Source organism: Copadichromis virginalis, linkage group LG22, assembly GCF_057382275.1.
Source record: "Copadichromis virginalis isolate Kocher_CV1m ecotype Utaka linkage group LG22, C_Virginalis_male_GT1.1, whole genome shotgun sequence".
In the NCBI taxonomy this organism is placed as follows: domain Eukaryota; kingdom Metazoa; phylum Chordata; class Actinopteri; order Cichliformes; family Cichlidae; genus Copadichromis; species Copadichromis virginalis.
Window position 1 is genome coordinate 26,742,038 of NC_140638.1, and position 12,262 is coordinate 26,754,299.

General features: G+C 44.8%; 1 protein-coding gene and 1 long non-coding RNA gene across 2 annotated transcripts; one reads left to right on the forward strand and one right to left on the reverse strand.

Annotated features, from left to right (window-relative positions):
* Positions 1-1,289: 1,289 nt before the first annotated feature.
* Positions 1,290-2,006, reverse strand: LOC146683548 (uncharacterized). Its single transcript, XR_014917379.1, has 3 exons — positions 1,909-2,006; positions 1,712-1,823; positions 1,290-1,631 (listed from the first exon to the last, which is right to left on the reverse strand). It is a non-coding gene; the product is annotated as an uncharacterized LOC146683548 (long non-coding RNA).
* A 4,035-nt stretch (positions 2,007-6,041) lies between these two features.
* Positions 6,042-11,386, forward strand: LOC146683549 (uncharacterized). Its single transcript, XM_085445258.1, has 2 exons — positions 6,042-6,406; positions 9,119-11,386. The coding sequence occupies exons 1-2, from the start codon at positions 6,172-6,174 to the stop codon at positions 10,753-10,755; spliced, it is 1,872 nt and encodes a 623-aa protein (XP_085301384.1). The 5' UTR covers positions 6,042-6,171; the 3' UTR covers positions 10,756-11,386.
* Positions 11,387-12,262: the final 876 nt, after the last annotated feature.

Consider the following 12,262-nt stretch of genomic DNA (forward strand, 5'->3'; position numbering starts at 1 on the left):
AACAATACATGATGTGTATACATCCATTCTTCACAGTCACCTTGACCAAAATGAACTATGTCGTAGTGAAGTCATTGTCCTACTGTCAGAGATTTACAGTTATCAAACAGTCAGGTGAATAAACAACACTGAGACACTTGGAGACTGTTAACGTGCTGCACGGGTGAGGGCTCAGGGAGACACTCACTCACACCGAGCTGCAGTAGTTCGTCTTTATTTATAGCATAGCAGTGTCCTTTAATTTTGCGTGTGTGTGTGTGTGTGTTAATCTCTCACAGGGTGAACTTCCTGAGCGAGTAGTACATTTTGTTCTTTTCCTATTAAGAGTAACATATGAACATATACTGTAATGCAACATAAAACTCATAAAAGCGTTTCCACCTTAACACCTACTGATTTTGCCTTCCCTCAGTGTCGGTTGTCTCTGAGAGCATACTGACAATGAGGTGTATGGTGATTGGTATGTCTGGTAATTGCCAGTTGCGCCCACATAAGTCATGAGTGACCTGTATGAACCCCATATTCTTCCAGTTGATGGTGATGGTGTACTGCATCTGGTGCAGCCCCCTGTTGAGCCAGACCAACATGCAGTTGTGAGTACTCGTAATACTCCACAGACTACATGTGTCAACAGTAGAACAGCAATGTTGTTAAATGTCTCCACCACAGGCATATGATGACGAAACAGTGACAGCTGTTACAGAGGAGGACGCAACAGAGACACACCATGAGGTTTACAGCGTACAGTGGAAAATATAACAACTGACTACAATGTGGTACTATGATGACACCATGGACTTACTATGTCCCTGGCAGAGTGATGCTGGAAATGAAGAGGAAGAGGGTCCAGCCACTCCTACAACAAACCTGTCCACAGTAGGATGTTCAGCACTGATTTACAACCAACCTAAGTAGGCATGTACTATGGATGCCAATGCTATGTCCTGTGTTGCAATAGCTCCCTGTGAAGCAGCTGTACAAGACATATCTGGTCAGGAAAATATAGAAGTGCGACATGGAAATGGTGCACCTCAAGCTGCAGATCCAGAAGTCCAAGTTGGAGATTGTACTGCTGGAACAACAGTTAAGGGTGGGTGGAGTGATCAGAGATGGACGGATCATGTCAGTGTTTGTACAACATACTAATATACGCATTTATACTTTGTGTACAGGACATACAGGGCGACCAATAAAGCCAGTTGACCACAGAATCTGTGTATTTGTCTTGTAACATGTTGAGGTGACGGGTCACAGGAAATGGTTGTGGCATATGGTGTCTCTGACTGCTCTTCCATCCTGTACGTTCGTGGGAGGGTCAGGATGTTCATCGTGTGGATCACTGCTGATGTCTGGTTCAGCTGGACAGTGTTCACCTCTAATCGTGGCAATGTTGTGAAGAATCACACATGCCACAATAATGTCACATGCCCTTTCTGGGGCGACCCGGAGTCTTTGCAGGCACTGGAACCGGGCCTTGAGCATTCCGATAGTCATTTCAACTCTGGCCCGTGTCCTGCAATGGGCCAGATTATAACGCTGCTGTGGGCCCGGTTCAGGGTCAGGGTAAGGGGTGAGCAAATAGGGTAAACATGGGTAACCCCTATCACCAAGCAAGTGGCCAGTGAACTCTCCTAGGACAGAAGAATACATGTCAGTGCAAACGTCCCTGTGGCAATTGGTCTCTGTATATTTCACAGTAACTTCGACCCACCATGTCCAAATTTGGTGCTCAGTGTACATTCCCGGAAGATTCGTGAGTCATGTACAGAGCCTGGCCACTTGGCTTCCACATTTGTGATGATGTTGGCAGCATCACATATGATCTACACAGTGCAGAGAACACAAATTAGCATCCATTACTATGATGCCATCACTTGTTAGTGTGAAATGCTACAGGGAACTATGTACCTGTACATTGATGCTGTGGAAAGACTTCCTGTTCACATAGTCTCCTTCATTTACTGAAGGAGCAATGATTGGAATGTGAGTGCCATCTATACAGCCAATCACGCCTGGGAACCCTGGAAATTAATGTACCATTTAAGTAGTAGTTCAAGTATCACCACATCATGCATTGGGTTTTGTTCATCCTGATACCTGCAATTTTGTGGCATCCCTCTTTGATAAATCTTGTGGGTCTATGACCGGGGAACACCACAAACGAGTGCAGGAGACGTTTCAGTGCAACTGTAACATTCCTGACTGCCCGACAGACGGTAGCCTTGGAAACGTGCTCAGCGTCACCAATATTGTACAGAAAGCTCCCGTTTGCAAAGAAACGGAGTGCAGTACAAAGAATATGTAATGGACTGAGAGCATGTCCGCGATGTGTCACATGCGCAATATTAGGCCTGAGGATGTTATTCAAATAAATTATAGATTGTGCTGAGAAACGGTAACGTTCGCACAGAAAATCATCAGGGAATGATAAAATGTCCAAACGCGCTCTGATCACTCTCTCCCGGCGGAGAGCTCTGCGGAGAATTTGGGCTTCAAGATCTACTGGCTCTTCGAGGTAGGGGCACGCCATGTCCGACACTTCCTACTGTCAGGTTTCCGACAAAGAGGCGGAGACAGTCAGGGTTAGTTGTAGTAAACCTGCTAGGGGGCAGGTTAGCTTCACGGAGTGTGTCGTCATAGTAACTCACTCAGGCTTCATCAGAACTCGCTTTGTGAAACCGAAAACCCAGAGTTTTCGTTAACTCAGGGTATACTTACTCAGAGTTTGCACTAAACCGGCTTCCTGAAATAGGGCCCTGAACAATGTGGAGAGGGTGTCCTCTAAGTTCCTCGGCACCCACATATCCGAGGACCTATCCTGGTCCACAAACACATCAGCCCTAGTAAAGAAAGCCCAGCAGCGCCTCCATTTCTTGAGGGTTCTGAGATTGAACAGGCTGCAGACTGAACTCCTAAAGTCCTTCTACCGTGCCACTACCGAGAGTGTGCTGGTGCACGCCATCCCTGTGTGGTACGCTGGTTGCACAACAGCTGACAAGAAGAGACTACAGAGGGTCATCAGAACTGCAGAGAAGGTGATCAGCTGTCCGCTCCCCTCCCTGGACTTAATTGCCAGCTCAAGATGTCTCTCCAGAGCCAGGGCAATTATAAAGGACCACCTCCATCCTAACCACCACCTCTTCAACATCCTGCCATCAGGTGCAAAACCAACAGACTAAAGAACAGCTTCTTCCTGTGGGCTGTCAGAACTCTTAATGCAAACTAAGAGTGTGTAAAGACTTCCCCAACACATCCACCCTGACACTGCTGCTGATCATCTATGTGCAATATCTCAGTCTTTCTATGTTCTGTGCAATATTTTTGGCTCATGTGCAATTATTTTGGTCCCAGTCTGTTTCAATGTTTCCTACACATACACCATGTATATAGTTCCACTCACATATGTATGCATATACACTGTTTTTTATTTTATTCTATTTATTTAATTATTTATTTATTTTCCGCCTTCGTTGTATATTGGTTTCTCTTCTTCTTACTTTAGCACCTTTGTGGTTCAGCTACCCAATTTCGCTGTGCAAGAAACTGCACAATGACAATAAATGACAATAAGGCTCTCTAAGCCTCTAACAAGCCCTGAAGTATGTAAAGAAGCCCTTCGTTAAAAGTGCAGACTTAACTGTTCAGCTTCAACGTCAAAAAATCAGCACACAGATAAATATTGTTGGCTTAAATTTAAACTTCTTTCATTTGGAGGTAATAAAGGAAGGGACAGATCTGGTTTGAACTTTGATAGTTTCCACACCTTCTCTTTTCTCAAAGTACAATTTTTCTTTTAACAGGAAGAGTAATAAAATCCCAGACTACCAGTTACAAAACATTTACTGTCAAAGGTAATCGTAAATTCTGTGACTAGAAAAAACAGTGTTGGAGGAATACTATATCATTATTTTAACCAGATAGATTAAAAATGGCTGTGATGGCTTTAACTCCAGTAAGGGGTAGGGATTTTTTTGATGTTTTCCATTTTGTTAAGCTGAACTCTATTTTATTCATGCTGCTTTTGATCATTGTGCATTAGTTTCTCCTGTAGGTGTCAGAAAGTCAGCAAGGGTTTGTTTTCAGTAGTCAAAAAACTGCTGCTGTTCTGGAGCTTTTGGTCACATCACATGACCTTGATGATAGACGTATTAAAGTGGACCAGTTCTGGTTCTCCTTATTTGCCATTACCCACCTCTGGGTGAGGGCAAATAAGGGATGTTGATATCAAACATGAGCACAGTCCCAATAACGAGGTCAGTGTGTGAGCCAAATTTTCAGTCTGCCCTGAACAGTTTAGTTTACCACAGTTTCTCCTACTCTTGGATCAGAGGATGTAAAATGGATAATAAACACAAGCCTTTGAGAGGGGCAGCAAAGAAGAAAATTCTTGTTTCAGATGAGAGCCTCCTTTTAAAGCTCCTCTAGAGAGTCCAAAAATTAAAAGACATCTCTCTTCCAAAAGTTGGTTACAGCAAACTACTGCAGACTGTGGCTTTCTAACTCGAGAGCATGAATTATTTTGCTGCTTGAGGCAGGCTGGGAAAAGAGAAAGAATTGGATAAGATTCGCGACTGGAGATTTTCAGCAGGACCTCGGAGGAACGCTGTTCATTCACTCATCATCATAAATAACTGAAAGGTGAGCAGACACCTGTTGGAGCCCACTGCTTTTGAACTCTTTAGGGTCCTCCATGCCTTATTTGCTCCTCTTGGTGGAGCTCTGCAGGTCATTCAGGCAGTTCTGCCTCTTGAAGCAATGACCTCTGCCGGAGGAGTTAAAGAGCTCCAGCTCTGCTGGTGGATCCAGCCCATCCACGTCAATTAGGTACCTACAGACCAGGTACCCAATGTGGTTCACGCCATAGGTGCAGTGGACTTAAATCAGCTTGTCATTGTCCTGGCTCTCATTCAGGAAGTGCCTCGCTTCCCATTTGAAGCTCAGGATGGAGGCATCAGAGGGAACATGGTGGTCTTTGATGAAGATCTTGATGTAAAAGTAGGACTGCAGGATGTCGATCAGTTTGTAGTACCTAGTCATGAAGGTCCTGACTCTCCAGGTCACAGACTGTTTAAAAGGCACTTTGAAGGCATTGAATCAAGTCCCAGGGATCCTCTGACCAGCCACTGGTCTGGCACATCCTTCTTCTTTTTCAGATGGGACATCTGCACAGCTATGACGTTTATACTCCCATCTGAAGCTTTTAGACCTGAAATCTGTCTCATTAGCTGCCCTAAATAAAATTAAATACCCCCCCCCCCTCAACACTGCTTTGAATGAAGGTGCAGTTTTAACATTCATATAGTGTGAGAATCATGCAGCATCATTGGGAACATTATAAGAAATCCAGACCTCTCAGATCACTTGCTTTCTGTCTCATGTCAGAGGTAAACCCGAAAAAGCAGTGCTAAGGACAGTAGCATAATATCCACTCCACCAGCCCATAATGTCCTTCGCAAATAATGGTCAGCTCTCCAAGCATAAAAAACGAGTCCAGAGGTTTCTGTTCCCATATACTTCCTACCAATACGATATTGCAGTTTTTATTATTAGAAATCCAGCTCCAGACTCTTCTGATTTTTGAAATCTGGTCATGATGTGCCTGTGAAACGTCAGAATTATTTTATTAAAGATTCTTTAATAATCTTTTTTAAAGATTTATTTTATTTTATTGTATTAAAGAGTAACGGTCAGTTCGACAGACGTTAACACTATGTGACAAGTTGGATGGTGTCTTCACTAACCTCTATATTTAAACTCAGTATCTGCTTGTTAATGGTTCTGGTACATGCAGAAATTAACAGGAGACGTTGTTAATTGACAATTTACCTAAAGCTTTATTATTGAAGCTGTAGATCTCTGTGAATTAGTGAAGACATTTTAAATTGAGGTGTTTTTGACAAATTTCGTGTCACGTGATGCATTGACATTTGAGGCGTTTACACGACACTGGAAGAAAAGTGAAAGCTGGACACTTTAAAGTGAAACCTGAATAATTTTACACCTTATTTCTCTGTCGGACGTTTCTGTCGGATTTTAGCTGGTAGCATAACAGCAGCTGTAGAGTCACATTCCGGTTCACGCAGGAAATGAGCGTCCGCCTCCAGTGACGCTTGCCCGGCGATCCCGGAAGTGTCTCGTCCTGTTTACATTCTGCTCTTTGTTCGCTGCAAAATGTCGAAAAAGCGGTCCGAGAGCCGCAGGCTGAAGGCCACCATCGAGCAGCGGATGGCGGCGGCCGCTCAGGAGATCTTCCGGCTGCTGCATGAACGCAGCCGAGCCGAGCTGCCGGAGCTACGGGAGCTGCTGGTGGAGCGGCTGTCGGCGGCCATCGAGCTCATCCTCAACGCGTTCGAAGCGAGCAGAGCGGCCGAGAGAGGCGCGGAAGATCCCGGTGGGGAGCGCAAAGGTCAGTGTCCACATTCAGCACCACACTGCAGCCTCAATTAGTCCCATTTACTGGCGCGCTCACGGTCCTCCCCCAGATCTTTTAGTGCTCATTCTTCTGTTTATATACGACAGATCTGAATGTATATGTATAAACTGATTTTCAATGATAACTTTATCTCCTTTCTGCATTTAAATACTCCGAATACTACATGGATTTATTGAAGTATTTGCACACAGTGCTATCAGGAAACATTACCTGTCAGTGTGGGAGTTTAGCCAGTAAACACATCACGTTTATTAGTTTCACATAAGTAAGTACTAAACTAACACGAGGCTCAAGAATGCTTGAGACTTCGTTTCAAATTTAGGATTAAAATACAGACCGAGCTGAAACAGTGTTGATGTGATGATGCTGGAATAAAGGAGCAGACATAAGAAACTGTGCAATGACAGAAGGAGACCAGATGCATGAAGATGGAAAAAGATGCTGGAGATGGTCCGAGACAAAGAGATGTTATGTGGTCCTTTCTGTACTTCTAGAGCAAAATAGTTCTTATTCGTAAGGGCTTTAAAAAACATTTAATTCAGTTCAATTCAATTCAGTTGTATTTATAAAGAACTGAATCACAACAGCAGTCACCTCAGGGTGCTTTATATTGTTGTAAGGTACAGTCGTGAGTGCATGCTCAAAATCATCCATCCATCCATCCATTTTCATCCGCTTTGTCCGGGGCCGGGTCGCGGGGGCAGCAGCCTAAGCAAAGAGGCCCAGACCTCCCTCTCCCCAGCCACCTCCTCCAGCTTATCCGGGGGAATACCAAGGCGTTCCCAGGCCAGCCGAGAGATATAATCTCTCCAGCGTGTCCTGGGTCTGCCCCGGGGCCTCCTCCCGGTGCTCAAAATCAACAGAAGCAAATTCACGATACACGGAAGAACTACAAATTACACTAGAGCACTGCGGACTGCTTCGGAGGCATTTATCACCGACCCTTGCTACTAGATCTCGCCCACAGTGGAAATGTCTCAGGCGGTGTGAGAGGAAACAGAAGAGGGGTAAGCGCGGAGGCATCCGGAGTAGGTTAGCGGCTAATCCACACAAACCCGCTATTCCCACCATTGAACTGTCCCAATGTGCACTCCCCTGGACAGCAAGCTGGATCAGGCTCGCTTACTTTGGTCCACTTCGAAGTCAATGAGGGAGTGTTGGGTCTTCGTGTTTGTGGAAACATGGCTTAACATGTTTCCACATGTTAACATTCCCAAAAGCGCCATTCATGCACTTTTGGAATGGGGTAGGGGGTAAGGCTCATGGAGGGGAACTCTGTGTTTACATCGATGATGCCTGGTGCTGCGACCCTGTTGTGGCTTGCAAACACTGTTCACCTCTGCTACTATGATCATCAATTGCAGACCATTCTACCTACTGAGAGAATTTTCAGCCATACTGTTTGTTGCTGTTTATATCCCTCCCTGCTCCATTAACAACAATTGGAGTGAGGCACTGAATGAAATGTATCAGCATGTCAGTGAGCAGCAGAAGGCCCACCCAGATGCTTTTCTCATCCTGGTGGGCGATTTGAATCATGCAGACCAAAAGACTGCCCAAACTGGAGAAACACGTGAAAATTCCTATACGGGGAAACATGTAATGTGGCCTTCAGAGCCGGGGATGAGGTGAGCCTAAGAACAGCAAGGGCAAACCTGTCATGTAGCATCGCCACCTTTTCACTGATTCCTCCACCCCACTTGCACACAAACTCTTGCCCACGAACACTTGGATTGTGTTGGACACTGTTGTTTATAAAAGATTGTATTGTATTGTGTTGTATATAAGACTGTTATTTTATTTTTATCTCTATATTGTTTTAGTGCACAATGAGGGCCATGGGAGCATTTCAGTTTTAAATTCCTGTGTATGACTGTACATATGGTGTTTGACAATAAAGCTGACTTTGACTCAATCAGATGCCCCCCCCCCCCATGAGTAAGCACTTGGCCACAGTGAAAAGGAAAAACACCCTTTTAACAGAAAGAAACCTGTGGCAGGATCAGGCTCATCGAGGGGTAGCCACCTGCTACGACTGGTGGGGGGTGAGGTGAGGAAGACAGGACAAAGACCCACTGGAAGAGAGCCACAGATTAATAATAACTAATAATTAAATGTGAGTGGTGGTAAAAGCTTTGTCTGCAGGATAGAAATGATCAAATTAATGTGTGGCTTTACTTGTGGTTCCTGCACTATTGTTCCTTTGGTAAAAAAGCAACTGAATGTATTAACAGATGGAAGTTTAAGCATTACTGCAGAGTTTTATTTTCAGCATGACAGTGATCTCAAAAAACACCACCAATGCAGTAAAAACATACTTGGATGGAAAAACATGTACTGGAACACTATCAGTAACTGGTCTCTCCAAATCCCGCGCCTCAACATTACTGAAGCAAACTCTGGTATAAACATTAATGTAATATACAAAGTTCAGGTATCAGTAGTTCAGTAAATTTAATCCCACGACAGCAAGAAAATGATTAATTTTAAACTACAGCAATGACAGGAAACAAAAGAAGCAAAAGTGTGTGCAAAACAAATCAGGCTTCTGGCGTGGACCATGCAGAAAGGGCATCAGAGGGAAAGTATGGGCGGGGCTAGTGTTTAGGTAACACATAAACCTTTAAAAAAAAGTGATAGAGTCACATGATTTAAATAATCACATGTCATGTATTTTCTCTCCAGAGTTGTGTTTGTCAGTTGGCGTCACGAGTCTCTCTGACAAGAAACGTCTGAAGCCAAGCAACTCGATAGACAACCAACTGAAGGAGACTCTGCCTGGCACATCCTCCAGACCACAGACCATCTCTGAACTGGATCGCCAGCTGGCCTCTCCAGATGATCCAACAGGAGACGAAGAACAATGTGAGAACGACAAGCAGTTGGTGTCTCACCTTTGCAGAGTGTGTGGGAAGTCCTTTGACAGGAAAGGCTTTCTGATGAAGCACGTGGAGAAGCACTTGAAAGAGGCCGACTGTCTGTGTGGTCTGTGTGGTGAGCGTTTTGAGTCCAGTGATGGCCTAATGCTGCATCTCCAGATGCACCGTGACAGCACCAAGACATGTGATGTCTGCGGCAAGAAGTTTCCCTCAATCCGAGCTCAGGAGATGCACATGAGGATGCACACTGGAGAGAAACCTTTTAGCTGCGTTGTCTGCGGGAAAGGCTTCAATCAGAAGGGCAACATGGTAACCCACATGAGAATCCACACGGCAGAGAAGCCATTCACCTGCAACATCTGCCACAAAGAGTTCAGTCAAGGCAGCTCGCTTGAACGACACATGAAAGCTCACGACGGACAGACACCGCTCAGCTGCAGCTTTTGCGGAAAAGAATTTGCAAAGAGTGCTGAGCTGAGGCGACATATCCGGTGCCATGGATCAGATGAGCAAACGACCATCAGTAGCCGGCACAGAAAACCCAGCCTGACCCCTTCTCACTGCTGCAAGGTCTGCAGCAATGCGTTTCACAACAAAGGAAACTTTGTGAGGCATGCAGAGACACATCTAAACCACCCTGATTGTCTCTGTGGCATCTGTGGAGAGCGTGCAGAGTCCTCTGAGAGTTTGCAGCTGCACATCCAGAGTCACAGAGAAACAAGCCGGATCTGCGACATTTGTGGCATAAGCTTCAGAGACATGGAGATCCACATGAGGACACACACGGGCCAGAAACCATTCAGGTGCAAAGACTGTGGGAAGGACTTCCCCAGAAAGGGATCGCTGGAGAGGCACATGAAGCTGCATGCTGGTGAGCGGCCGTTCATCTGCGAGTTCTGTGGGAAGACTTTCATAGAAAACACAGTCCTAAAGAGGCACATCAAGAGCCACATGGGAGGGAAACCACGAATATACTCCTGTGAGGTCTGCGGCAAGAAGTTCACCATGAGCCAACACCTGGATGTTCACAAGAGGATCCACACTGGGGAGAAGCCATACACCTGTAGGGTGTGCGGGAAGAACTTCAGGCAGATCGGAAACCTGGACTCTCACATGAGGATCCACACGGGTGAGAAGCCATTTATCTGTAGCCTCTGTGGGAAGAGGTTTCGCCAGAAAATCTCACTCGAGACACACGAGAGGTTCCACAAGAAGGAGAAACCCTACAGCTGCCAGCTCTGCAATAAGGGCTTCGTACAGAAGATCGACCTGAAGAGACACATGCTAACTCACACAGGGGAAAAACCCTACAGCTGCCAGGAGTGTGGGAAGAGGTACCAGGAGAAACGCTCAGTGGAGTCACACATGAAGGTCCACAGGGGAGAGCAGCCTGTCAAAGACTGTCAAAGACAGGAAGTTCAGCCTGACTTCATCCAGCTGTGAGCTGCAGACACAGCTCCTGTTAAGTCCTCAGTTTGAGAAGCTGTTGCTTCATGAACATGTTGAAGTATATTTATGTTCCCATATCTTCAGAGATGATATAGACAGAGTGTCAGCTGGACAGAATTGAAATTACCATAAAGATCTGAGCTTCCTGCCAGACAGTGTGGCTGCTTTTATGCAGAAATATTTGAGTTTTTTTTAAATTAAAACTACAACAGTCAAGATTCCAGTCTATCACTTTTAAATCAGCTGAATGAAATGTGTAAAACTCAGGACAAGGAAGCTTCACAAGAGACAGCCCGCCTAAAAGAAGTATCCTTCAGGGGGCGGCACTTTCTGATAGTCTAGGAACAGCAAGGGTGGAGGCTCAAAACCTTCGAGCTAAAACTTTGAAACATGCATTAAGAAATTAGTTAACAATCGGTAATTTTTACAAATGACGTATTCTGGGAGCTCCACAGATAGAAATAGTTTCTAGTTTTCAGTGTTTTTAACAACTGAGTTTTTCTCATATTATTTCTTGGTGTTTATGGAGCAACATATTAAACATATAAGGATGCTGGTAAACAGGTTGATCGTCCACAGCTACAAATCTTAAAAATGAAATAAAAAAAGTCTATTTTGGATTTTAGGTTGTGTTTAAGTTTCAAGTGAATACAGTACATAAATTAGGGCTGCCACGATTAGTTGACTAGTCACGATTACGTCGACTATCAAAATTGTCGACGACTAATTTAATAGTCGACACGTCGTTTGAAGCTTTGTAAGATCCCAAAAGACACAGGAATAAGTAGTAGGATTTAAGCGTGTAATAACGGACTGAAACAGAAGATGGCAGCACTGCATGTACAAGGATGCCAGCTGCCGTTAAACCCCGAAGAAGAAGAAGCAGTGTCCGGTATCGTAGCTGTGTCCAAATTCAGGAACCGCATCCTCCTGTGCCTGCATTTGTAGGCCGATTACGTTACAGCGACATGACGAAGACTGTCCAAGTTTGAAGACTCCGACAAATGCGGCCGACAAATGCGCCCTTCGTTTCCCCAGATTTGAAGGATGGGTCGGGTGTATACTTCGTGGCCCTACCTATCCCAGAATTCTTAGCGTGGCCCTGCTCAGTTTCCAACAATGGCGGCAGCTAGTTAGTTTTAATATTACTCTTATTATTCTTTCTGGGTCACAAAATAAACGTTTAACATATTTTCAGGCGAGAATGTAGCTGTGTAAACCTCAAATATCTGCTCAGTTTATCAAGACACCACATATTTTCAAAAGAGCTCCGAGGTTTTCGGAGACGTCTGTTACCCACCAGCTCGATAGCTAGCTGGGGTTCAAGGCTCACTAGAGCCGGTGGGGAAATCGTTTTCAAACCCACTGCTGTCTTTCGCTACTCAGGTTAAACATGATACATAGTCATTTAGATAACTTAAAAATGTTATTGTTTGGCTTTTTTCAGTGTTTTATTTGTTCCTGAGTAAATCGGTTTGGCTGAGATTAAAGTTATAATTTT